Source organism: Lampetra planeri, chromosome 11 (assembly GCF_965212315.1).
Source record: "Lampetra planeri chromosome 11, kcLamPlan1.2.h2, whole genome shotgun sequence".
In the NCBI taxonomy this organism is placed as follows: Eukaryota; Metazoa; Chordata; class Hyperoartia; order Petromyzontiformes; family Petromyzontidae; genus Lampetra; species Lampetra planeri.
In genome coordinates this window covers 10,158,153-10,183,229 of record NC_136117.1, presented here as the reverse complement: position 1 = coordinate 10,183,229, position 25,077 = coordinate 10,158,153, and the positions used below count along the sequence as shown (strand labels likewise).

At 46.5% G+C, this 25,077-nt stretch overlaps 1 protein-coding gene across 5 annotated transcripts in view; it reads right to left on the bottom strand.

The window, feature by feature from the left end:
• The window catches only part of PCLO (piccolo presynaptic cytomatrix protein), a 185,870-nt gene that overhangs the window by 106,739 nt on the left and 54,054 nt on the right, over positions 1 to 25,077 (bottom strand). For all 5 annotated transcript variants that reach the window (XM_078598792.1, XM_078598794.1, XM_078598793.1 and 2 more), the window contains 2 exons: positions 8,685 to 9,380; positions 1,202 to 6,446 (listed from right to left, as the gene is read on the bottom strand). In XM_078598792.1, coding sequence (XP_078454918.1) covers positions 1,202 to 6,446; positions 8,685 to 9,380 — 5,941 coding nt within the window. The remainder of the gene's footprint in view (positions 1 to 1,201; positions 6,447 to 8,684; positions 9,381 to 25,077) is intronic.

Below are 25,077 nucleotides of genomic sequence, written 5' to 3'. Positions count from 1 at the left end.
CAATGCATCTGTGCTCATTCAAATTGACCGGCTATGGTCTATCCACTGCTGCATGAAGGCCTTCCTCATGTCATCACCATCCCACATGGTCCCGTGATGCTACAATCCATCTCGCGAATGCCTTTGCACGCGAGCGGATCTCATCGCTCCATCTCCCCAGTGGTTTGTCCTCTCCCCCTTTGTCTCCCGTTCATGATGGCTAGCTTGTGAAGTCGCGGGTGTTATTTCACATCAACACTTTGGTCAGCTGTGATAGAATAAATAAAAACCACAGTTGTGAGGCATCCGAATGGACTAAATTCCATTAAATTATCAGAGTACCCTACCCACGAACGAGTGTGTTTCTAATCCATGGTAAAATTTCTTGCAACTCACTTTCTCTGATGGCTGCGAACGAATATTCAGAGGTTGATGATTTAAGTGCCTGAGGATGTTCACCGAAAGCACACAGAATGGTGTCCGGTTGTGATGAAGTCAAGGGATCACACTTAATGCAGTGTTCTCACCGCGGTGAGGCTTCACACATCCTGTCAAAAGTGACAGCAAAGCTACTGATCTTTTCAAGGGCACGTTTAATAAGTCCGATGAGGGGTTTAACAGAGGAGTCAGTGATCTCTTTGGTTTTTATTCCATTTATCTGAGAGATTTCCATGCCACCTGCTTTCTCTCCTTTCTTTGCTTGCCTCGCTTGGTACCTCCCATCCCTCGTGTGTATGTATGCACTCTATACCGCGACCATAACCTTTGTTATAAATGTACATTGTTGTTATTGTTGTCATTCACTGCCAACATTAATTGGTCATGAAAACAGCCGATTTCGAAGTCGATTTAATGTATTGTACGTCTACGCGCGTAAAAAAGTGTAAACTTTCACCAGTTTGTTTGCGCGTGCGTCGTAAATTGCAGCATAATTATACCGTGTTGGGTACAGAGCTCGGGGAAATTTGTCGCTAAATTCTATGGGTTCATTCAAGTGTGAACAAGTTGCATTTTACACAATACTCAATTGTGCCTGATACATATTGCGCAACATGAGTTTCAAAGCAGGGTTTTGCTTATCAACATCCCCAATGCGTAAACCTTCAACAAGCGGTCAAATTCACTTAGGACACTTGGATAAAAATATGTACATTGATTGATTATTACTTTTTTTAAGAAAGCATATCTCAAGTAAAATCCCCACAATACAATTGATACTCACTTGTCATCTCTCGCGTGGAAAGGGCTGCGGCGATATCTGCCGGCACGTGCTGATCGATCGCGGCCTCGCTCCGGTACGACAGCGGGCCCCCCGCTGTGTCCGTCAAGCCGGCGTCGGATGTGGATGCTCGCACGTGCCCGTACTCGGCGAACGCTCGCGACCTCACGTCGACGTAATCGTCGTCCCCGTAGCCGACGACTCCGGCGTCGACCAGGCTCCGCCCCGCGACGGCCACGTCAGGAGACGTCTTCGGCGGAGACGGAGCACACATGCCCACGAAGGGGATGTTGTACACGACATCGCAGCACACGGCTCGGCGGCTCCCCTGCGTCAGATCGACGGGCCTCGACTCGTCCACCAAAACCGACGTGGGGCTCGACTCCGTGTCGCCCAGGGACACGATGACGCCGAACGACTTGGGCTTGCTAAGGTCGACCGCGGCCTCGCAGGTCGACGGCTCCGGTGGGAGCGTCTTGGGCGCATCCTCCGTCGTCTTCGTCGCGATTTTCACCGGCTGCTGCGAGATCGTCAAGTTAACCGGGCCCTCGGACATGGGCTCCTCGTGGGCCGCCGCGTAAGCAGCGTCCCCCATGGGCGTAAAGTGGTGGAGAGCCAATGCTGGGTGAGCCAGGTCAAGCGGCTCATCTGTGAGGTCTTTCGCAGGCTCCTTTTGCCTTGCCTTCGATTCCGACTGCTCCAAAGGGGCGGCAGTTGCATCCGTTGTCGCAAGGTTCATAATTTCGGGCTGTATGACCGTCTGTAACTTTTGGACAATTTGTCCACTCTGCTCCGACTGCATTCTGCTCTGCAATGCTGCTACTGTAAAATCTAGGCCATGGTCGGTCATTACGATAGCGGGGGGAGACATTTCTTTTTTCATGGTCAGATCCATCACGTTGCTGCTGCTGCTGCTGCTAACGACAGCTATTTCTCCTGATGTGACAATAGCAGCGCTTTCACTCACATGAGTGGGTAACCGTGTCTCTAAAGTTACATAAGGTCCTTTGAGTTCACCACAGGGGCCAGAGAGAGGTGCAAAATCAACGTTCTGGGCTATGGTGACGGTCGTGGTGGTGGCTGTTTGTGCGAAGCAAATCAACGGCTCTGCAGGTGCCACGGGCTCCAGCTCCTCTTGCATGGCCGAGTCCATGCTCAGTGACTTTGGCATGAGCTCCGGGGGTGTCGCTTGTGTCAGTTTCACATCAGGAACGCTCGGCGACCTCGACATTTTGCTCGACGTCGTTGACGTCAGCAGCGCTGGGGACGTGTACACTTCTTTGCCCGTCGGGCTGTCGTCTGAGGGCAGAGTAATGACCACATATGACTCCTGAGCCAGAGAATACCTCTTTGGCGACCTGGGAGATACAGGGGAGGTAACCGGCGATGATGACCGGCTGCCAGGTCCGGATGTCACCACAACTTGATGGGTTTCCAACTGATGTTCGTAGCTTTTGCTCAGCTTTGCAGTGTGCGGCGAGGGTGTAGGTTTCGGCGCCACGGGAGGTGGCAGAGGTTTGGATGTGACGAGACTCACTGGGAAGTGCGTTGGCTTTGGTGCAACTTGAGGGCGTGTCGAGGCTGTAGTTGTCGTTACAGTTTGTGTGACCGTGGTGTCAGAGGTGATTAGCGGTGCTGACGAAGCGGCGGTGAAAGTCGTCGATACGGAAACCGTGGTGGTCACCACACTTGGTGCAGCGGGTTCAACTGGAGGAACTTTGGTCAGTTCTTTCTTCAAAAGCATAATAGGTTTGCGTGGCGGTGGTGGTGGTGGTGGTGGTGGCGGAGGTGGCGGCGGCGGTGGTGGTGGTGGTGATGGAGGTGGCATCTGAAAGTCTGGTTCCTGTGTGGTGCCTCTAAAGTAGGAGAACACCTTCGAGGTGAAATACGTCATTCCTGTGGTCGTGTCGTGTTTATCGTCAGGTGCGTTCGTAACCGGTGGCAGGGCAGGCTCCTGCTGGGATGCACTGGGCTCTGCTGAAGCTGTCACTACGGTAGGTGAAAGCACGACTGGTTCGGAAACAACAGCAGCAGCTTCACTCGGAGGAACTTCAGAAACGAAGGAGTCTTCTGAATGTGCTGCTTGTACATCGGTATACAATGGGAGAGCAGCATCATCAGCAAGCTTCACCAATACCGCATCATTCTCAGCACTGGCTGCTGTTGTTCCAAGCACGGGTTCCGCAGTGAGAGTCTCATATATTTGCGAATCGGTGGGTACATTTGTTTTTGTGTCTACATACGAGATGGATAAATCAATTTCGGGCAGTTCTATTATTTTTTCTCCGGCACTAATTGCTATCTCCTCCTGATGGCATGGCTCAGCGATTTCTGAATATTCGTCGTTCATAGGGACGTCAGGAATTTCGTCTATTATTTCCGGAATGAAGTCATCTCGTGACGAAGCGAAGACAAAGTCAACCATCGAAGCGTCATCTGCGGGTGCTGCCGAAACCGACGTGCCGTTTGCGTCCACCGAAGCAAGAACGGCGCCTGCCAAAAACGAATCCATCCCAAAGGATCCACTTCCAAATTCAACAGGTTCCACGAAGGGAGACGAGGAGTCTTCAGTCACGTTTCCTTCGGCAGCCGCTGTTATCACTACGCCGTCGGTAATGGCCACCGTTTCAGGAGGTTGAACCAACTCATCGTCCACAAACTCGCCATCACTTGGCAGATCCGAATCATCTTCCGGTGTGAAATGCTGCGTTATCGTCACATCCGGCACCGAGAACAGGGGTGACGGTAACATGGGACTGAAGTCGTACGAAGCCAACGGGTCGGAGTCGCCGGTTGCCAGCGAGCTGAAATCGGCCGCAATGTCTGTGAAGGCGCTCTCCGTGGATGTCTCTACAGCAGTTGCAGCAAACACGGATATGTCGTCGCTGCTGATGTCGTCGCTGCTGATCTCGGGATACGTGATGCCCACGGAGGCGTCCGAGAGATGCTGGGTGGGGCTCGTGCCCGGAGTCAGGATCACGTTATGCTTTCGGAGGAGCTCCTCGTAGGCTGCGTCTGCGTCCAGAAGCTGTTCCGAGCCAGAGAAGGACATGTCCGTGGACGGAGGTGGCAGAGGTTCGGCAAAAGCATAAATGTCGTCCGGAGTGTACATCGGTTGCTCTGTGTCCAACCTGCCCACCGGTTCCATGTACATGACATCCTCGTACGCGGACGCAGCGGCTGACTCGTCTGTCGTAAATGTTAGAAGTTCGGTTTGGGACTCTAGTATGGTTGCATATGGCAAGTCATCAAACACAGTGGCCTCATGCCTGTAGAAACTATATTGTTCATCGTCAAAATCTTGACTCTCTTTTGAAGCAGGTTCTGACACGTGGCTCCCATGCATTTGGGCATTTCTCATAATTTCCTCATACACCTCATCCGCTGTCTTTAGCTCTTCATGTTCAGCCACTGAAATGTCGTCATCTAAAATGTCTTTGTCTTCTTCCTGGGATTGCGCCAGTCTGGAATATGAAGGAAATGTGAACCCGTCGCCGGTCGGCAGATCATATTCCCGCTGAAGCTCCATTATTTTCGCCGCCTGGACCTCAAAGCTTTCCGGATCCGACTCGAGGCTCGGGGAATACTCCGAGCAAGAAGACCGATGCATCTCCTCCATTTCGGCTGCCTGTCGGAGCTCCTCTGTGGGGGACGCGTCTTCGATGGGAGACAGGTTACTGGGCGATGTCTTTGAGTGCCTCCTCTGGGCGCGCAGCTCCTCCTTATCGCGCTTCGACTTCCTGCCTGAACTCTTCCTCTGCTGCAGCTCCAGCTCGCGCAGCTTCTCCTGCTCTCTCAGTTGATCCTCCTCCTCCCTCAGCTCCTCCTCCTCCGAAGAGTCCTCGATCGTCGGCAGCAGCGGCCCGCTCGACCTGTGCCGAGTCTTGCGGTGTTGCTTCGGGTCGTCGAGCGCCCGCCTCCGGCTGGGACTGCTGTCGCTGTCGTCTTCCAGGGACGAGACGGAGCTCGGAGAGGTGCCCGGCGTGAAGTTGGTTGCCGCCTGCGCGCTGGACGAGCCCTCCCCTCGCGACCTGTCCTCGGGCGAGTCCGTGAGGCTCTCCATCTCGAGCTCAGGCTCGTCGTAAAACACGCTGTTCTCGTACCCCTGCTCCCCCTGCTCCTCGGCGACGTACTTATGAGGAAGTGAACTTTTCAGGTCGATTGTCTTAAAGCGCCGCAGACCGCCTGTCACTATGGAGACATCTTCCTCGTTATCCTGACTCTTTGACTCTCTAAATTTGCTTTCGGGGCTGTCGTCAAACATTTCGTCATCCTCGTGCCATGAATGTCGCCGTGATGCCTCCTCCTCCTCCAGTTCCTCGTAATGAATTTCTTCATAGCTCGAACTTTCTTTTCTAAGCAACTGCTTCTGCTTGGCTTTGTCTTTTGTCTGTGCTTTGTCCTGCTCCTGCTGCTGTTCCTGCTGCTGTTCCTGCTGCTGCTGCTGTTGCTGCTGCTCCTCCGGTTGCTGCTGCTCCTGCAGTTGCTGCTGCTCCTGCTGCTGCCGTTGCTGGTGGTGGTCTTCCTTGGTCTTGGCCTTTTTCAGCCGCCTCTTGAACATGTCCTCCTCCTCGTCGTCGTCGTCGTCGCCGTCGGAGCCCGACGCCTCTTCATCCGCGCTCATCCCGATGATCTGCTGTCGGATGAATTCCTCGTCGTCCAGCGAGCAGGGGCTGTCGCTGCGATCCCTCTGCCCCTCCTCGCTGCTGGGCGACCCCAGGCTGATGAGCTGCTTCCGGTGCCGAAGGGGCGACGGCGTGCTGCCACCGCTGTCCTCCATGGAGTCCCGTCGCCGGTGCTTGGCCGACGCCTCGTCCAGGGACTCGACGCCACCTCCACGCCGCGCGTCGGGAACGACCTTCGCTGCGCCCTCTTCATTGATCGCATCTTCGTCCTCCTCCTGGATGTCCTCCAGATCCTCCTCATCTGAGCTGTAGGCCTCTGGCGTGACGGTGAGCATCTTTGGCCGCTGCTTCTTCTCTCGATCCTTTTCTTCGAATAATCCGTAAGGATCTTTCTTTCCCGCCTGCTCCTCACCCTCCAAGTCGATCGGTTTGGCCTCCAAAAGCGACCGGACCGTGCTTTCCAATTTCTCCAGTTCCGACGGGCTGGCGGGACTTTCCTGTGCAGAGATAGGCTTCTCTTCCTTCTTGTCATCACGATCTGCAGCCACTTCTCCATCTTTTAAGGGAATGACAAGGAAAGCCTTTTCCTCCACAGTCTCGGGTTCGTCTTTAAGTATTGCTTTCTGCAAGACAAAAAAAGAAATCATTTAGAAAGAAATTGGTTATAATACTATTCGTAATAGCTATTATATGCTGCCATAAGCATTTATATGATGAATGGCAGTGTTGGTACCAAAAGCAAGTTGCGTTTCATATTCTGCCAGCTGCATGAATGGAAATCAATAGCAAAACACGTAAAAAAATACTATAACTAGATGCTATTTCGTTTTTGACAAATCAAAAAGTTGTATATTCTCTTTTGTAAATTTCTGATTTCTCCCACAGCAGATTTATGACCTAAAATATGCAATGTTTAGTATGTTATGACAGGCACCGTGGATTATTTGCAGCCATCTTGGACTTTGTTATACATGGACAATATCTTCTGAAATGTTGGACTCGTCGGAGACACGTTACTCAAGATTAATTTAATAAACCTTTGTTTATATGATGTAGGATTAAAGTGTGATACAGATATCAATGGGACGCTGCCATGGTGTAATTGGTCACCAGAGTGGACTTAAGAGTCGAGAGGTTTCCTGAGTAAATATTGTAACTGATAAAAAAATAAAAATAAACATTTCGGAAAACCAATCTGAAGCTAAAATATCTCTACGAAAACACTGGAATATTCTTACGTAGGAGTCTGCACTAAAAGGCTATGTGCGAGTGAAACGTTTAAGCATGATGGGTTTGCCCTCATGACAAGTCACCGCATTGAAAATTGGGTCAGACACGTAAAAGACATGCGCGAGTGGAATCCCTCAAATAAAAATTACTCGTTTCTGATAAAAACATAATGAGGGTCGAAAGACCCGGTTATATGATTCATGGTAACTACAAGCCCTTTTTAAAAATGGGATATTTTATGGAAAGGCCCGAAACGCTTATGGGAATACTGTAATAACATATTTCTTTCTTCGAAAAAGTAATAACTTATTTGCCTTATATGAAGTTTAATGATGGCAATGTTAACAAAAGTGATGCATGCATCTGGCCAGTGTCAAAAATGCACGGAGCCTCTAAACGCTGAAATTTTAAATACAAATGCGCTGCGGTCAAATACTGTATATCATACATATTCATGGAATGGAATCAAATATCACCTCTGGTTAAATGTTTCCCACTTTACGCACGATCGGTTTTGTTAAAGGTAATTTGTACACTGCATATTTCCATTCTTTGGGCTGTAAATATTTGTACGTTTTTATCATTAAATATCTCCAGACGTGTCATATTATATATATTTGATTACATATAAATTCTGACATGATTGTACACCACGTAAGTACCATGTTGAATTTGAATTCTTCAAAATCTGTGCTATATTTGAGTACAAAACATTGATTAAACAGAAAGCATTTGTGGTCATTTCAATTACCTTTAATTGTATTCTCTCCACATATGATTATAATTAATTTTACATTCGACGATTTTATCAAGACATCCCTACTATGCTCTCCATTTGTAATACAAAAGCTATTGAATAATATTACAATTGAAAGCTGTGTCGCAACAATTTACCACATTACTTATCTAACCTTCTTAAGAACACCAAATGTGTTATTGATGAATAGTGTTGAGTTGTTTAACCTTTGTAAATGCTGTTTGAAAAACGTTTACAATTATAAACAAAAATTAACCAATTATTAATATTATAATCATTAGACAAAGACATGAAGATAATGTATTGGTGCGCCAAGGCACAACTCAGAAGAGACTTTACCACATATAACAAATGCCTCTTCAAATCGGCGTGACCTGTGTAGAAGAGAACATCCACTACAGGGTCTCTCTAGAGTTCGCTCTTAATGGAGGCCCCTTATGCCAGCAGTGGCACAAGCAAGCAATTGCAGGGCTGCACCTTTATCTTATATCCATGACTAAATATGATGAGAGTTTTTGTTGTTGGTTAACTTGCGCATGCATAAAATAAATGTTGCACATTCCAATTAGTGAAACCTCAAAGATTCGTTTAACATGAAGGGTTTCGTGACCAATATTATCCTTATGAGTTTAATTTTTTAGTTAGATCGCGTAAATATAAATGTGTCGTTAAACCCGCCACCACCTATCACAGCCAATAGTTTTACTCTGCAACACACCGGTGTGCTGAACTAATAACTGCTTGGCATGTTTTGTTGACGTGACAAACTTTATTTTCTACCTACGTGACTTTACCGAAAGAACCAAAGAGTACGGAGTCCTGCAGTCACGAAAGCTTCAAATCAAAATCTTACCTCAACAATTCACTAGCTCACCTCTATCAGTGGTTCTCTCAGCTCCGTGCCCTCTGGCGCCTGCTGAAGGTGCAGATAGTCGGACGGTTCGGCTCTCTTGGACACCGTCTCCGGCCAGGGCACGTCAGGCTCCAGCCCCTGGCTGGGAGCCTCTTTGCGGTCGGCATGAGCCTCCTCAGCAAGCACTGGCTCACGGCCGGCCTCAGGCCCTGGGTGTCCCATCGGTTGTCTTTCCACCGCTTTTGCTTCGGTGGACGGCTGGTCTTTCAACGTGGGTCCTTCATCAGAAGCGTGATGCTCTCTCTCAAACATTTCATCTTTGAGCGAAGGTTGATGCTTCAACTGCGCCGGCTTGACCTCCGCCGCTGCCCGCGGTGGGCTCTCCGTATCGCCGAGACGCCCTTTCTCTTCACCGTCCTTCGCTGAGCTTACACGGTCCTGCGGAGGCGAAGGTTGCACCTCATCTGTGCGTCCCGAGGAGCTCGTCATGAGCAGCGGCTTCTCAGTTGGCTGAGGTTTTGGCAGGACCTGCTCTGCCCGGAGCTTGGCCGATGGCTTCTGTGCTACCGGAGGGGCTCCCTTCTGCTGGGGAAGCTCCTGGCTGGTCTTGGTGGATGGAGGAGGCCGTTTGGCTGGAACGTCTGGTGTCTCAAGGTCCACCAACTGCCCTGACAGGGCCCTCTGAGTCTGGCAGGTAAGGCACAGCCATTCCTTCTTCTGCAAAAGAACAACGAGAGGGATTACAACTAAATATCACTGACTGCAGCATTCATATATTGTAATCGGAATCACATTAATTTGACTTTGATGAACAAATAGTGATCTAGTTCACCCCTATAGCAGAAAAAAAACCTGTTATTTAATTTTATACAATATAATACACTTTGGATGTATAGTGTCTCAACATGACTGCATCTTTAGGCTATTAAAGATAATTTACAGACCTTTGTTTATCCAATAATATGTCAGTCATGGGGGGTTGTTTGACCATACTTCACCACATTGGTCATTGAGGATTGGTGAAGGGACATGGCCAGGACTAGTTCAGACAGCACTGTTGATGTTCACCATGGCCATGATTTAAACTCAGGCAGCCAGGTTTATGGAGCACAGTGCACAAACCACCGCGCCAATAACTTGACACGCTGCCGCCGTGACCGTCACCAGGACAAGCGGCTTGAGAAACCAATGAACGAATATGTACATTATATGTACATCAGCTTTGCCTGTGAATTGCCCAGGGAAAGCTAGAGTCTGTCGCCAGGGAAACGGAGGTGTGGACCGCCCTACTCAACACGCTGCCGCCGGGACCCTCACCAGGACAAGCGGATTGAGAAACGAATGAACGAACGAATATAATGCACCGTTAGGTTCCACGCACGCAGTGCACTAACACTAAGGGGACTCCAGTTGTTTGCGCAACTGAGATTAATTAATTGCCTTACAGGGCATTTTTTTTCTTCACGTTTTTTCTTCATGCATCGCAAGTCAAATTGAAGTTGGCCGATGCTTCAGCGTATTCTATAAAATGTCGGGTTGTGTTAAATAATCATGCGCTCACTGTCCTTTCAAGCAGGGCTTCATGCGGTGGTGGTGGTTAAATAAAGATGGTTTGCGTTGGGTTTTTTTAAATAGTGCCCCTGTGGTGCTATTCATGGAACAAATGCTTTGCTGTAGCGGAACTTAAAACTAATGCACAGCAAATACATCCCTTTGGATAGAAGCGCCCATGGACTGACACGTTCTGTCAGACGTTCAGTAAACCAGCATCATCATCAACATCCATGTTCAATCCTCTGCTGAATGAAGGCCTCCTCAAGGCGCTGCCACCTCTCATATGATCCTGAGATACAACGTGAACTGTCAACGAACCCATTTACTTTTGTCAAATCCTTTTTCTCCACGAGCCTTGCTGCAAGTTTAAGGTAAAGGTGCAGCCCTGCAATGACTTGTTCACGCTACTGCTAGCAGAAGTGCCTCCACGAGAGTGAGCTCAAGAGGATATATGGCCGACTCTTGCATGTTGGTCAGACGCTTGCATAGAGGTGGGAGAGTAGCCCACCTCCTACGCATTTCCCATAAATATGCTAAATTCCTCTTGATATGCAAATTATTTTGTCAAGGCGCTCTTCTTCCACCTCCAACCCAGCTTATATATATGCTAAATTCCTCTTGATATGCAAATTATTGTGTCAAGGCGCTCTTTCCCCCCCTCCAACCCAGCTTAAAAAGACACTCCAAGCCTGGGGTTGTCATTCAGACTCTGTCTTCTCGACAGACCTGTTCTTCACCTGAGGACGGCTGCTTATGTTGTGGCCGAAACGTCGTGAGAATTATTTAATTATGTTTCATTTTTATTATTTTATTACTTCCCTTCTACGTGACTTTACCGAAAGAACCAAGAAGAAGAGTAGCCACACTTTATTCGACTGCACGCAACCTGCCGATCGACTGCGGTGTACCAGTGGATACTGCTGCGCTGGGCAGACGCCGCGCGTATACTTGATGATTGAAGGAATACCGTTTTTGTCATTGTGGGCAGCTCATTTAACCGCTGCGCTGGCACATAATGGCGTGCCTCTGTAAATTTGTCACGTTAATGATTTAAATGTTCTGCTCAGCTGCATTCAGGATGCATGTTAAAGGCTACCCGAGGGAAACAAAGCTTGAAAGAAAATGCCCTTTGGAATAAGATTTTGTTTTAATATACATACATAAATGGGGAACACTTTTGGTGAGCGTGCACATTTCAACGGCTACAACAGAGAAGCGGAGGCACATTAGTATTCCTCGGGCGAGCCTATTCTTACTCGTCTCGTTATGTGCAGATTTTCACCAGCTGACTTGCAAGCAGCAATGTGCTTAGATAATGCTACATTACAGCTCGCAATCGATTCAGCTCCAGACCGGCGATGCCCTTTAAAACTGTGCAACGAGAGAGTGCAGATTTGACAAACATCCGTTTTTAATTCAATATCTATCGATTACGTACGATTTTCCCTATGCTTTGAAAGGGTTAAGTGAGTGCTGGTCATCATAAATACTGTCTCACCAGACACATTTCTAATAGAGGGCCTTTCATGATACACAAACCAATCCATAATGGCATGCGTCAATCAACCATTGGTTTCCCACTCAATCGAGCATGGGGCAGTGCTCATCTCCTGTGTAGAGCTCTGAGACCACGGTGCAAATTCCACATTTATATAGTGGGGGCCAGTCTTCCCATAGGACAATCTCAAAGCTGTTCCAATTTTATTAGCCTTGAAGGGATGATGAGTCGAGTCAACCCTCGGCTGAAATTTTAAATCACAACCTTCGTATCCTTTATCAGAATCTTTATATGGACTGGAGGAATCCGATGAGCTATGAAGCTATTTTCTTCACAGATGTCCAGTTGGGGCGAGTCAGCAAGTTCCAACAGTAAAGAATAAAACAACGATAGGAGTGCAAAATATAAGCAAGCTAAGCAGGTCACCAAACATTAATCAACAGCCGCACACCCAGCCATTGTGCCACCCAGCCGTACATAGCCAATCAATTAATTAGAAACGTTGGCTACGTACGGTGCGAAAGAAGTTCAACGTACACACGTACGTAGCCAATCAATTAATTAGAAACGTTGGCTACGTACGGTGCGAAAGAAGTTGAACGTACACACGTACGTAGCCAACCAATTAATTAGAAACGTTGGCTACGTACGGTGCGAAAGAAATTCAACGTACACACGTACGTAGCCAATCAATTAATTAGAAACGTTGGCTACGTACGGTGCGAAAGAAGTTCAACGTACACACGTACGTAGCCAATCAATTAATTAGAAACGTTGGCTACGTACGGTGCGAAAGAAGTTCAACGTACACATGTACGTAACCAACCAATTAATTAGAAACGTTGGCTACGTACGGTGTGAAAGAAGTCCAACGTACACACGTACTTACTCCATTAACAGCAATGCCTAAGCAAGAGCAATAGGCCGAATTGGTATGAGGACACATTCTCGTTTCCAGGTTCAGCACTTGTGTGTGCGTCATGGACCGGTTTCACCTTTCTAAGCAGGCCTCTTGTGTATTATTATTATCCAGAAGAGATTTTTCTCTCTGTTCACCACATTTTAACTCATCACCCACTTCACGCTATTGTGACGATCAATGCGGGTAACATCTTGTACATTACGAGGCATTTGAACGCATGTGTGTGTCATCGTTCCCCCCGAAGCAAACCTAACACACGGAAAATAATCAGCACATCGTGCTGGAATCCTGATGTGTTAGCGATAAACTTTGTGGCAGTTTTAGTGGTGTGCGGGGGAAAAAAACAGCGTTGAATGCATTTTTGATACAGATCAAATTGTTGCAAGGAGACAATATTAGATTGTCAATTGAGACGTATCTTAACGTCAACTGCTGTGTAAGGCATCTCAACATACCGCCTTATACTGCAACATTGCGACAGCGAATCTTTGTCACGTGTAAACGTAGCAGCTAATGGAACCAGTCACTTATATCCTTAAAAAAGAAAATAAACTCTGCCTGGTCCCCTTTCTTTTGGCGACACAGTGGTGAGATGTTAACTACCTCCCTTGGTATACAGGTCGTGGGCTCCAACCCAACCTCTGACGCCTGTTGTATATTCGGAGTTTGCGTGCTCTCCTCGTGGTCGCATGGATTTTTCTCCGGGTCCTCTGGTTTTTTCCCTTCACATGTAGACAAATGCATTTATATTATTTGGCTGCCATGAATTTCCACTTGACAAGCCGCTTCGTTGAGCTATCACTTGTGGCCAGGTCGCTTCTGAAAAAGAGCTACATAGCTCAGTGGGCCTTACCTGGTAAAATAAAAAATAAATGGTTTCATAGTTTCTCTTTCTGTTTAAAGTCTCCTCTCAATCCTTCCGCTTCATATCCCAGCGCCTTTGGACCCTTTTAATAGCTACCTTTCCCTCGCTCAATCCTTCTGTTCCCTCCGGTTCTTCCTGGGGTAATTCTGCGCTCCGAAACGTTTGCTACGATTGTGGGACGCGTTCCAAACGTAGGTTTGTCGTTGCCGTCTTAGTGCGGGAGCAAGGCGTGTGATGATGATGATACTAATGTGGGCAACCGACAACACGCGCTGCTGCTCAATCACGTGTGCACAAGGGGAATACGACTCGAGGTATCAGGACAGGGGACTCGTATTATAGCATGCGCACATTTGTTTAGCATGGTTGGCTATGTACGGTGCAAAAGAAGTTCAACATACATACAGCGTTTGGCTTAAAGGTCCGATGGCAGTTCCCGCAGCTGTAAGCATTTGCCAGTATCTGTTGTGTTTCAGTGTCCCTGGCCTTCCAATAAAACGGTTCAATATTTATTACACACACTATCACTTTAAAACACTGTGTTCAGCAAGCGTGACATTTCATGAATATATCCCCTCCCAACTTGTTTTAACAGCGTTTCTAATTTGCAGCTGTGCGTTTGAATGCGATGCAAATGTCAAGCCTTAATAAAGCCAAGACAAGCTTGGTGTTGTATATTACACAGAGACAAAGAGCTCTCCGATAGCTTTAATATACTTTTTGGGGCTAATCTCCCGTCATGCCGAATTCGATTTTTTGCGGATTTTCTGTTCCCCCCCCCCCCTTCTCAAAAGTCCATCTGCGTAATGTGCAGGCTCGCGTTTTGTTGCAATAAACAAAACCAGACTTTTGGGGCAAGTGCTGCGAGCGAACACCTATGAAGGCCGGTACGGGTGGGCAGCACAATGCCCAGCCGCCTTTGTCTCCGTTGTGGCGATGTTTACCACACACCGCACCAGCTTCTCATTTGGGTTTACCTAGGCGGCGAGGACTAGGACCGTTTGAGACATTCGTCACCGATGTTGGCCGTGAGCCAACTCTGGTCGCCAGGTTCGTAGCACGGCCCCGCTACCCGCTACACTGCTCCCCACATTACACGTAGACTGTTGGGGCAAGTGCTGTTAGCGAGCACCTACGAAGGCTGGCACGGCACACGAGAGGGTGGGTGGCCAACACCACGCCCTGCTGCCTTTGTCTCCCCAGTGTAGATGTTAACAGACCACACCAGGTGCTCATTTGAGGCTGACTTGACCTAGGAGAGGGCCAGGACCGATTCAGATAATCGTCACTGATGTTGGCCGTGAGCAGGAATCGCTGGGTTTGTAGCACAGTGCGCTAACCACGACACTACCGCTCCCCACATGTGAACGTGTGTGTCTATGTACCAATACCCGTCATTTGTCTCGAAGTGACAGTAGTATCACCACAGTACCTGTGCCAGGCCAGGTGCACCTTGAGGCCACCTGAAAGCTCGCTGACAGGAGGTTACAGGACAGCCCCAGCAGGTGCTATGGGTTGGCTGAGTGAGATGACTTGCAAATGCACCACCAGCTGTACCCCCTACTGTGCCAACTTGCTGTATTTTAGCTGTCCATCACTCTGCTCGTTGCTGTGAGCGTCGCTGCTCTGCTCTCCATTGTTGCTGGAGGGCGACTGTCTCCAACTGCCCAGTAGCGTCCTTCACGAGCCTCCTCCAGCGGCCGATCTTGACACCGCTGGTACCAGTCTTCGGCAAGTCTACTCAGCTCCACATCCTCCCATATCCCATCACTCCATCTCCACTTCAGCCCGTGGCATGCCCGTTTAGCCCTCTCTATCCGGCCAAGCAAAAACTGCTTGGGCATGCGGTGGCTGGGCATGCGGGTTATATGATCCAGCCCATGCAGCCTTGCCTGCCGGAGGAGCTCACTGATGGGAATGTGTCCAGATCTTTCAAGGATTTGAGAGCTCTTCACACAGTATATGTACATATATAAATACACACATTCACATGCGCACACACACAGCGTGTCATTTCATTTGATGGTACTGCAATCCCCCAGCCGTGCTCCGTGTGACGGTGGGCGGAGCGCCAGCACTTGTTGCTGGACCAACTCCGCTCTCGTCGCCCATCTGGGACAATTTGTAGATCCGACCTCAGTTCCACCATAAAAGGAAAAAAAATCACTCAAAAAAAATATAATATTTCATAATCCAACATGCTCATTTAATCTAAGTTCATTTCCTTTAACATGCCACGCTATTTACATATTCTAATCCTACATGCTAATCTGAGTTCTTATGCGCTACGGAAGCTCATTAACTTTCCACTATAATCGAACATGCTAATCTAAGTCCATTTCCTTTAACATGCCACGCCATTGATTACCTTTACACTATAATACCCCATTAACACTACTTCGGCTGCCTTTGTTCTGAAAACTTGTATAAACTCTTGCTGGTGATAGCTTCTCTTCACAAGGCAGCAGACATCGTGCTGGTCGCAGCAGACGTCGCAGCTGTCGCGATTTTCACCTGAAGACGGGTGCTTGTGTTGCGTTCGAAACGTCGTGATTTATTTTATGTTATTTCTGTCTAAGTGACGTTACCGAAAGAACCAAAGAGTATGGATTCCTGCAGTCACGAAAGCTTCAAATCAAGATATAATAGGGGACGTTTCAGGTGATGGCCCTTTTTAATGTCGCCTACAATAGATGTATTTATTGTACCCCTTTGTGCAGTGTTAAATGATGAATGCGTTTTATAAAAAAAAAAAATAACGTTGAATTTCTTCAGGACAAGTTTTTTCCAATTCTGGCTTAAAAAAACACATGGGACATATCATGGAAATAATAACATGTTACAACACTGGAAGAAGGGCCAACTACATGCCCATGGATTGTCCTGAGTGGCGTCTCATTGCGCAAGTGACAAAAACAATCGGCACTTTTTAACGTCCCGGGAAGATTTCCCAGGACTGCTATCTCAACGGAGTGCTCTTGGCAATATCGAGTAATCCAGCAGTGTTTGTGTACAAAGCCCGAATCTGCTGCTCCAGAGTTTGCTCCCTATTGATCGGTGCAGGATGGTAAATGTGCAAAGCCTTGCCATGGGAGCATATAAGTACAGTGCAACAATGCCTTTTGATGCAGTGCCCTCTGTTGCCCGCCACGTAGCCGAGCGGCATTCAATAAACATTTTTTTTTATTTAACCAGGTAAATCTTACTTTTTTATAAGTGGAAATTTGTAAGCAGCCAAATACTCTAAACGCATGTTTCTAAATGTGGGGGAAAAAACGGAGGACCTGGAGAAAAATCGAAGCAACTACGGGGAGAACATGTAAACTCCAAATATACATATCGAACCCACGGCCTCCTGCACATCAAGCGCAGCCAGTTGGCAACTCGGCACAGTGGCATGGCGGTTGCCCTATCCAAGCAGTATCCAGGCTTGGACATGCTCGGACATGCTTAGTTTCCAAAAACTGATGAGATTGGGCACATACTGGGCAAATTGATCACGGGTAATCAACATATATCCTCAGATCATTTTCAGTAACAGGATAATTTGGTAGTTACGCCACCGCGCGTTTATCATGTATAACTTTATTATAATTTCAGTGTGTGATACATATATATATAAAATGCACAAAGATTTACTAAAAATGTTGGAAAGGTTCATAATTATAATCTGGAAAGGTTCACTATTATAATCTGGTAGAACAAAAGGTCAACCCTGGTCATTAGCATGCAGTGCAGAATCTGTCACAGCTGGAAGGCACTTCCACGCAATTTTTCATTTAATTGGTGATAGAAAGTCTAACATACACCTAGAATTGCTTTATACCAGCAAGAACGCTGCTCTAATTATAGACAAATGCATGTGTCTCGGATGAATTTAAATGTGTTGGAGAACAGGCTTAATCTCTAAAATCTCTAAAATCATTTTAGCGCAAGTACAACAATGTACATGCAAAGTACATTTGAATTACAATATTTTTACGACTATTTTTCTTATTACTATTATTAATTCACGGTTGCTGAGGACAGGCCCGGAGGCCCAAAATGCCAAGCGACCGGCAATAAAAAGCACTCATGAAGTTGTAATAGATAACAGTTAAAGTGCTCCTTGAGTTAAGAACGTTGGAAAATAGACGAAGGGAGGGAATTCAAATGTGGGGAAGTGGGAGAAAATAAGCAGAAAGAGATGTGTTGTGACCGGTAGTGTGGCTAGTGGGTGGGAGAGTGGGTGAGAGAGAGTTTCGTGGTTAAACAAAGATCGCCCGTATAGCCTTAACAGACTGTTGGGGCAAGTGCTGTCAGCGAGCACCTATTAAGGCCGGCACGGCACACAAGGGGGTGGGTGGCCAGGACCATGCCGGACGGATGAAACACGGTGTGTATGAGAGGCAACAGTCTTGTAGACCGAGTCCTCAACAAAGGGGGGAGGAAATAAATGAATGATTGTCGTTCATGGGAACAGTATCCATGGCAATAGAGAGAGGAAAATGAATCCGTGATTCCTCACTATTATATGACCAGAATGAACATGTACCGGACACATTAAAATATATATTATTATGGTTTGAACACTGTTAAAGAAGTAATGCTTTCACATCTTGCATTTGTACATATGTAGAACTAATTTCGCACCGTATGCCGCCAACTGTGCTAATCGGATGCTATAATACTTTTGTAGTGAGTCACTAAACTCAGAAAAACTATTTTGTCAGGGAATTGCTATGTCAGGTTGATATATGTGGCATTTAAACTCATGGTTGTCTCGCTAGAATTTGGGCAAAACATTATTATTATTTGAATGTCGTTTAAGGTTGTGGGTATTATTACAAAACAAGCTGTTTGAACAACTATTTTATAGGAATATAATGCATGCGTTGACATTTAAGGCAACCTGATATTTACATCGTATAAACAATGTGCAGGTGTTATTTCGCTCGAGATTTTCTTCTCGTATTATATGCTTTAAGATGAGAAAAAATATATATATATCAGGAATTTCTTTTGCAAATAACAATTTTGGATAAGAATTTTCTCAAATGTACAGCCCTTTGTCAAACAATCTATGGATGGAGGCCTACCCATGAACGTTACAGTTCCCTTTCTTCACCGTATGACGAAAAGGATGAGCCAAACGTGGAGCTTGATATATATATTTAATGTAAAAATATGTCAATATTATTTATAACCAGTTTATTATACCTTTGTGAAATATTATTGTATGTATTTACCCAGGCAAGCCTAATTCAAATCCGCACGAGTAAAAACAAATCTTATATATAATAGGAACATTTGTGAATATGTGTGTCTGTTCGAAATGTTTAGCATACTTCTCAACATGCAAAAAGCTTTATATTTGGCATGTGGGCAGCTTCCAGACTGTACACAATTTAAAAAGTATAAAAATATACTTTTGTATTGGGGGGGGGGGGGGTGGCGCAATAATGGATAGATTTTGCACGGCAAGTGAGCGGTCACGTCGCATCTGTGATGTCATGTCGCATCTGTGATGTCATGTCGCATCTGTGATGTCATGTCGCATCTGTGATGTCATGTCGCATCTGTGATGTCATGTCGCATCTGTGATGTCATGTCGCATCTGTGATGTCATGTCGCATCTGTGATGTCACCCGCATGCGGTAGCGTCACGCAGTGTGCCTGCCGACGTCACGCACCCCCCCCACCCCACCCTCCGCGTAGGCCGTGTCTTAATCCAAGACAAAAATCCAAGTCTCGGGCGAAGCCGGGTAGTAAAGCTAGTCGTGAATACAAGGGTAGAGCGCTAATACCTATCACAACCAGCTCAAATTACTACTGTTAACTGCATAACTTCCTAGAGGCAGCTCACTTTTCTGTATTTATGTTTACTACCTCGCCTGGTATACAGGAGGTCGTGGGTTCGATGCCGACCCTGACGCCTGCTGTATATTTGGAGTTTGCATTTTCTCCCCGTGGTCGCGTGGATTTTTCTCTGGGTCTTCCGGTTTTTTCTTCAGCATTTAGAAACATGCGTTAAGAGAATTTGGCTGCTATACATTTCCACGTGATAAGCCACTTAGGCTAAGGTGGCTGCGGACATAGTGGTTTATAGAGGACAAGTGCAGCAAAAGCCATTGTTTTACGGTACTTCTATGCTGCTATAGCGATGTTCCCGACCTTCACCAACCCACATTAACCAGCAAGGTGAAGTATGGAACGGGAAAGTCCTCATCTAATGGCGGATTGACCAAAGTCCAGCCCCTATAAAATTTTTACTGAGATATTTTCAAATATCTACTGAGATATTTTACAGGGGCTGGAGGAAACAGCACGTACCACACGGGCGTGGGTTTCAAACATTGACATTAGCAATTGCTGTCTGCGGGTATCTATCTCTCTGTTGCAACCACAAACACGCACATATGACTGAAGTGAAACATAAACAAGTTATGTTATATTGTTGTGTATTTGGTCGACGAGTTTGGAAGACAAGCGTGAGAGGCGACTTCCGTTTAACGATATAAACATGTTAAGCCTGAGCTCCGCGTACTGGAAGTAGGCACAATTGAATCCTAACCCCATTTGGCCAGAGTATGTGTGTTTCACAAATAAACCATCACCACTCCTGAGGTGTAGATGCCCCGCTTGGCAGCAACTGTCGTGGCCAGATTGCCATCTGCCGACGGGCAAGAGGGGCCGAAGGGAAATTTTTTTAACGATATGCGCTTGCAAAAACCAGCAAAGTTCTGAAGAAAGCTGCTTTGCCGCAAATGGTTTGAAGAGATCATGGCGGCACAGCTTCGGGAGGAAGATGGGGCACACAATGTCTCGTGAACAACTCCCGATCGCACACACAATTATCGAGCGCACACGCAATTTTCGATGAGCAACGTAATCAGTTTGAAATTCGAGCAATGGTCAGGTGATGCAGGCCAAAGCCGCGACGCGGTACCAATCCCAACCCCACTCCTTGTGTTTTCTTCTTCTTCTCGTAATTAAGTGTGCTTTTGACATCGCGCACAAAGCTCTCACCACCAGCGCAATTAGTTTCTACACGGGTGATATTGGCACCATGGCGTTTGTCAAAACGTAACATTTTTTTTCTGCTTAAATCTAGGTCGAATTAAATTATAACAGGAGACTGAATTAAACAGTGAAAATGTGCCTCGTTGCAACATGCGGCATTCAATCAAAAAATGAAATGATACAGAACATGTACAAGTAAACGCAATCATTCAGCAAAAAAAAACAGGTCAAAGTTCAATTAACATAAAATATTTTTTTTGTTCAAGAGAAAGCGTGATAGAAAAAGGGACATTGCTCAAAACGTTTACTATTGTATATATTTCATTTTAAGTATTACAGTGTTATTAAAAAAACGTGTCGAGTACTTCAAGGGATGTCTGAGCTCAAAAAAGCAATGCGCAGCATCAAAGCAGAGAAAGCTCAAAATAAGAAACGTGGATTAACGGTTACCGAGTCGGCGGTATAATGTTTAAACACCGGCACTTGAAACAAACATCAATCCCTCACGACCCCTTCCCTCGCCCCCCAGTGCCCCACTTAACCCCAATTCGAGTAGCACAGGTGTGACATCAAGCCATACCTATGTCAATTGCGACATCACGATCGAGCTTCCCAATCTCCAGGGACATCCCTCTCCGCCTCCCCGTGGCAAGAACAATGGACGCGTCACAACTGATGACGCGGGCTGGCTATCGCAGCGACCAATCGGCTCCTGCGCTGCCGGGGAAGGTGTGCTCGCCCACGTGCACGCACGGAGACGAGAGTCGATCAACGGCATCCGATCCACAATCGAAGCGCTTGAAGGGTGCACGTTGCCAATGAGAACGAATGCCCGGAAAGGATGTTCAGCTTCACGCGAACATGCTTCAGTTCCTCCCTTAAAGAGAAGCAACCTTGTTCTCCCTAAGCCAATACGACTGCTGCCACTCCTTGTAATCTCGACCCCCAACTACGACTAGGCCTACCCCAACCCCTATCACTTCCCCTATCGCCATCCATACCCCTATCACGACCCTTACCCCCCTATCAGTACTCCTACCCAAAACTCCATCTTAACCACTGCCAACTGTTCTTTTAATAACGCAACTCTCCTATTTCAACCATCATCTTGTGTATATGTGTTGTAAATCGTCTTGTAAATAAGGCGCGATATCAATCTTAGACAAGATACGCTGAAAATGTTGGCTAAACGGTGGCAGACCGGTGCGAAAATATATTGGTGGGGCACAGAAGTCCGCGAGGCGCGTGGAGGGGAAGGAGGGGGAGGAAAGGTGGTGGTGGGGTCTATATGCAGTTAAGGTTTATAATGAGTAGGATTAAGTGTTGCAAATGGGTTTCTTCTTTTATTCTTTCACGAGTAAAGGACCCTGCTGCAGCAGCCCCGTGGTGGCGAGCTGCCACTGTGGCTGAATCATTACAGGGCCAAGTTCTCATGGACTCACGGCTTTGGCTTGAGCTTCGTGCTGACCTGCACGAGCATGGATATGTATATGATAATAATTATAATAAGACCATTCTTTACCTACATAAGCCTGAGATCATTAAGACTCTTAAGAAGGGTCCTGTATTTTGTATGTTTGGCCACTGCCGTCAATTAGCGCTTGGCATATGGGAGGAAACTGGAGAAGATAATAATCCAAATCGATTTGAGGAGTCATCTCAACATTGCCATCTTCTGGTCACGTCGCAACCCCATGACCGAATACCTGAAAAGCATTGATGGTCACCCAGCCAAGTACAGTACTGGCCAGGCTGTATATGCTTAGCTTCTGATATTGGACATCAGGTTAACCACATGCCTTTCTTCCCACATGCCTTTCTTCCCACATGCCAAATACTCTTACATCGACATTTGGCCAAACATCCACATGCAGGACTGATCTGAATAACATTCATATGGCTCGGTGGTACATTTTTAAACACACAAAAAAGAGACCCGCACACGCGTACACGAATAGGCAAACGTATACACGCAACGTGGCCTTGCACAACGTGCTCGAGCTCATCAAAGTTCAAAGTTCAAGTATTAGGTATAGCCTGTGAGCCATTCGGCTCTTGAATCGGGTGTAACCGCAACAAACAAAAAAATGAACAAGAAAACATCTTAAAGTGACTATGTGCAAACAGAAATCCAAGAAAAGACAGCAAAATATTGCAGAAAAAATCACCGTACACCAATCTATATCTCTTGACCACGCAGGGCTGATGGGATGAATCGAGCGGCGACCGGGATTAGAACCCCGTGATCCGCTAATTACGAGTCGTGTGCTCTGATCTCAGCAAAACATCTCAGCAGTTTGATGCGAATGCTGCAGTCGCACAACCAATCAGGGTTGTGCAAGCTCCAACCGCGTCAACACCCTCTCGGCCCTATCTATCTCCTCCGAGAGCCTGTTAATCATGCATCCATTCATTAAATATAGATTGGTGAGTTCCAGCTGCATAAGCGTGCATTGTACGAGGATATTTGCATACATTAGGACGTTTTGAATAATTCTGTAATCTGTCGTCTGATTTTGGTAAAAACTTGAGTACATAGTGATTCAGGAATGATCCGAGTACAGCCGTAAGTACTCATGTACATATTGTATCCCCACATGTTGCCACTAGATGGCAGATGTATCACGTGATCACTAGAAGGCAGCCCTTACACAACTGCACACTTGAAGAGCGGCATCTCACCCTCTTGAGGATGTTGAGATGAGAATAATGTACAGCATTTGAGACTGTGGCTATGATTCATATCGAAATGTTTATAATATCGTAGAACAGCTGCCATAAGGTAATGAACGTGTTTGTGATAATGATGTAAGTGCCGCGCCAGCTGAAGCTTTGTTTATAGTTAATGCTGTGCACGTTGAAGTGTTGATTTTTGATGACTTGAAGAGGAATTAAGCACGCATCAGACTCAGACTTGATTTCAGCCGCTAAGGCCCACAGAGCTAAACAGCTCGTTACAAGGACATCGTCACAGGGATGAGTAGACATCAGGATTTGTGTTTGTCGTGCAAACGGTCAGGTTCCCACATGAAGGCATCACCACCACCGGCAATTACACTTGGATCCATCACTATGAGCCGAAGAGGAAGCTCCAGATCACTAAATGGAAATCGCTGGTTCTCCAGTTATGAAAAATAAAACCACACACATCAAGTCCCAACCTTTTTCCGTAAAGGAAATGATGACAGTTTTTGGGACATACAGGGTCCAATAATGGTTGCTTTCCAGTATAATTGAAATATTGTCACCCCTGCTTCATATTGTGACGCTGCCGGAGACTATATTGATGCCCGACGTTCGTCAGAAACACCGTGGAGAACGCAATCGGTATTTTGGCACGATAATGTACAGGCACAATCTACATAGCAACAGTGAAATCCCAAAGACATCTTCGTCATTTAGGCCCTCTCCAGCTGAAATGTAAGCGCAAGGATACGTACGGTTAGATTTGTTTGCATCTACGGTACGCTTTAGTTATCATTTGGTTGACCGCTGAGAGGTGAGGAGACATCAAGATCCCCATTTTCCACATGCCAGTGTCTCTGCCAGGTGTAGCCATCAACGTGCTTAGCCATTGCGCAAGACCTCTGAAGGTGAAAGATTTACCCCAACGTACACTTGATGTGTGTTCATCCCCCAAATAAACCCTCCCTTAATCCATAGGGAGACTTGGATTTCCCCACTAAACAGTGACAGGAGGTCTCTGTCCATACACCTTCAGCTTAATTGGTAATCCCTGCATAAACGCGCTACAATCATAAACTGTACGTGATATTAATTATTCATGGATTTGTTTAAGTAAACACCGAATGGACCGTCAAAATACAGTGAATTTATTCCGTGTACATAAACGACGTGGGATGCACATGAACACGTTAAAATAAATGAGTTCATTACAAACAACATTCAAGGCAAAAGGGTGGGGAGTTTATACAGAAAAAATTATCTAACGCAAGCAAGTACCTGCGTTGTTTGGTATGGAAGACAATTCGTTATTTCATAAAAACCACGAGAAAACATGAATACAGAGCACACCCCCATGCAACAGGATTGTAAACCTCAATCTTCATGAAGATAAATTGAAAGTTAATTGCAGTTACAGAACAACGTTGCACATCCGACCCACTGCCCGGGGACTGAGGTATGGGCGGGAATGTGAAATGGTCAGATATGTGAACCGTCAACAGAAAATGACAGTTGCACCACCATGCTCAAATACTGCACTGAGTATGGGGCGACTAGTCGGTCAGGGCGGATATGTGATGGTCGGATAATGGACGATGAATTGCATTGAGGAAAAAAAACACACACACTCACGGCTTAGCGCAGGGGGATTGAGGCAGTGAGCTGAACACGGTTTCTGGCGGTGAATGTTTCCCCCGAGTATATATTTTCACATTATATCGCATTAGGTTTCTCAAATTCCATTCCTACCCTTGTCCCCCAAGGTCCAGTTTTCCATATTCACCAATACCCTTCATGGCAATGAAGTTGTGATACACCTCGCACATTTATACGGTAAAAAAAGAAATTTCAGCGTGTAATGCAGAGCCGCGGATGGCAAAAATTTGAG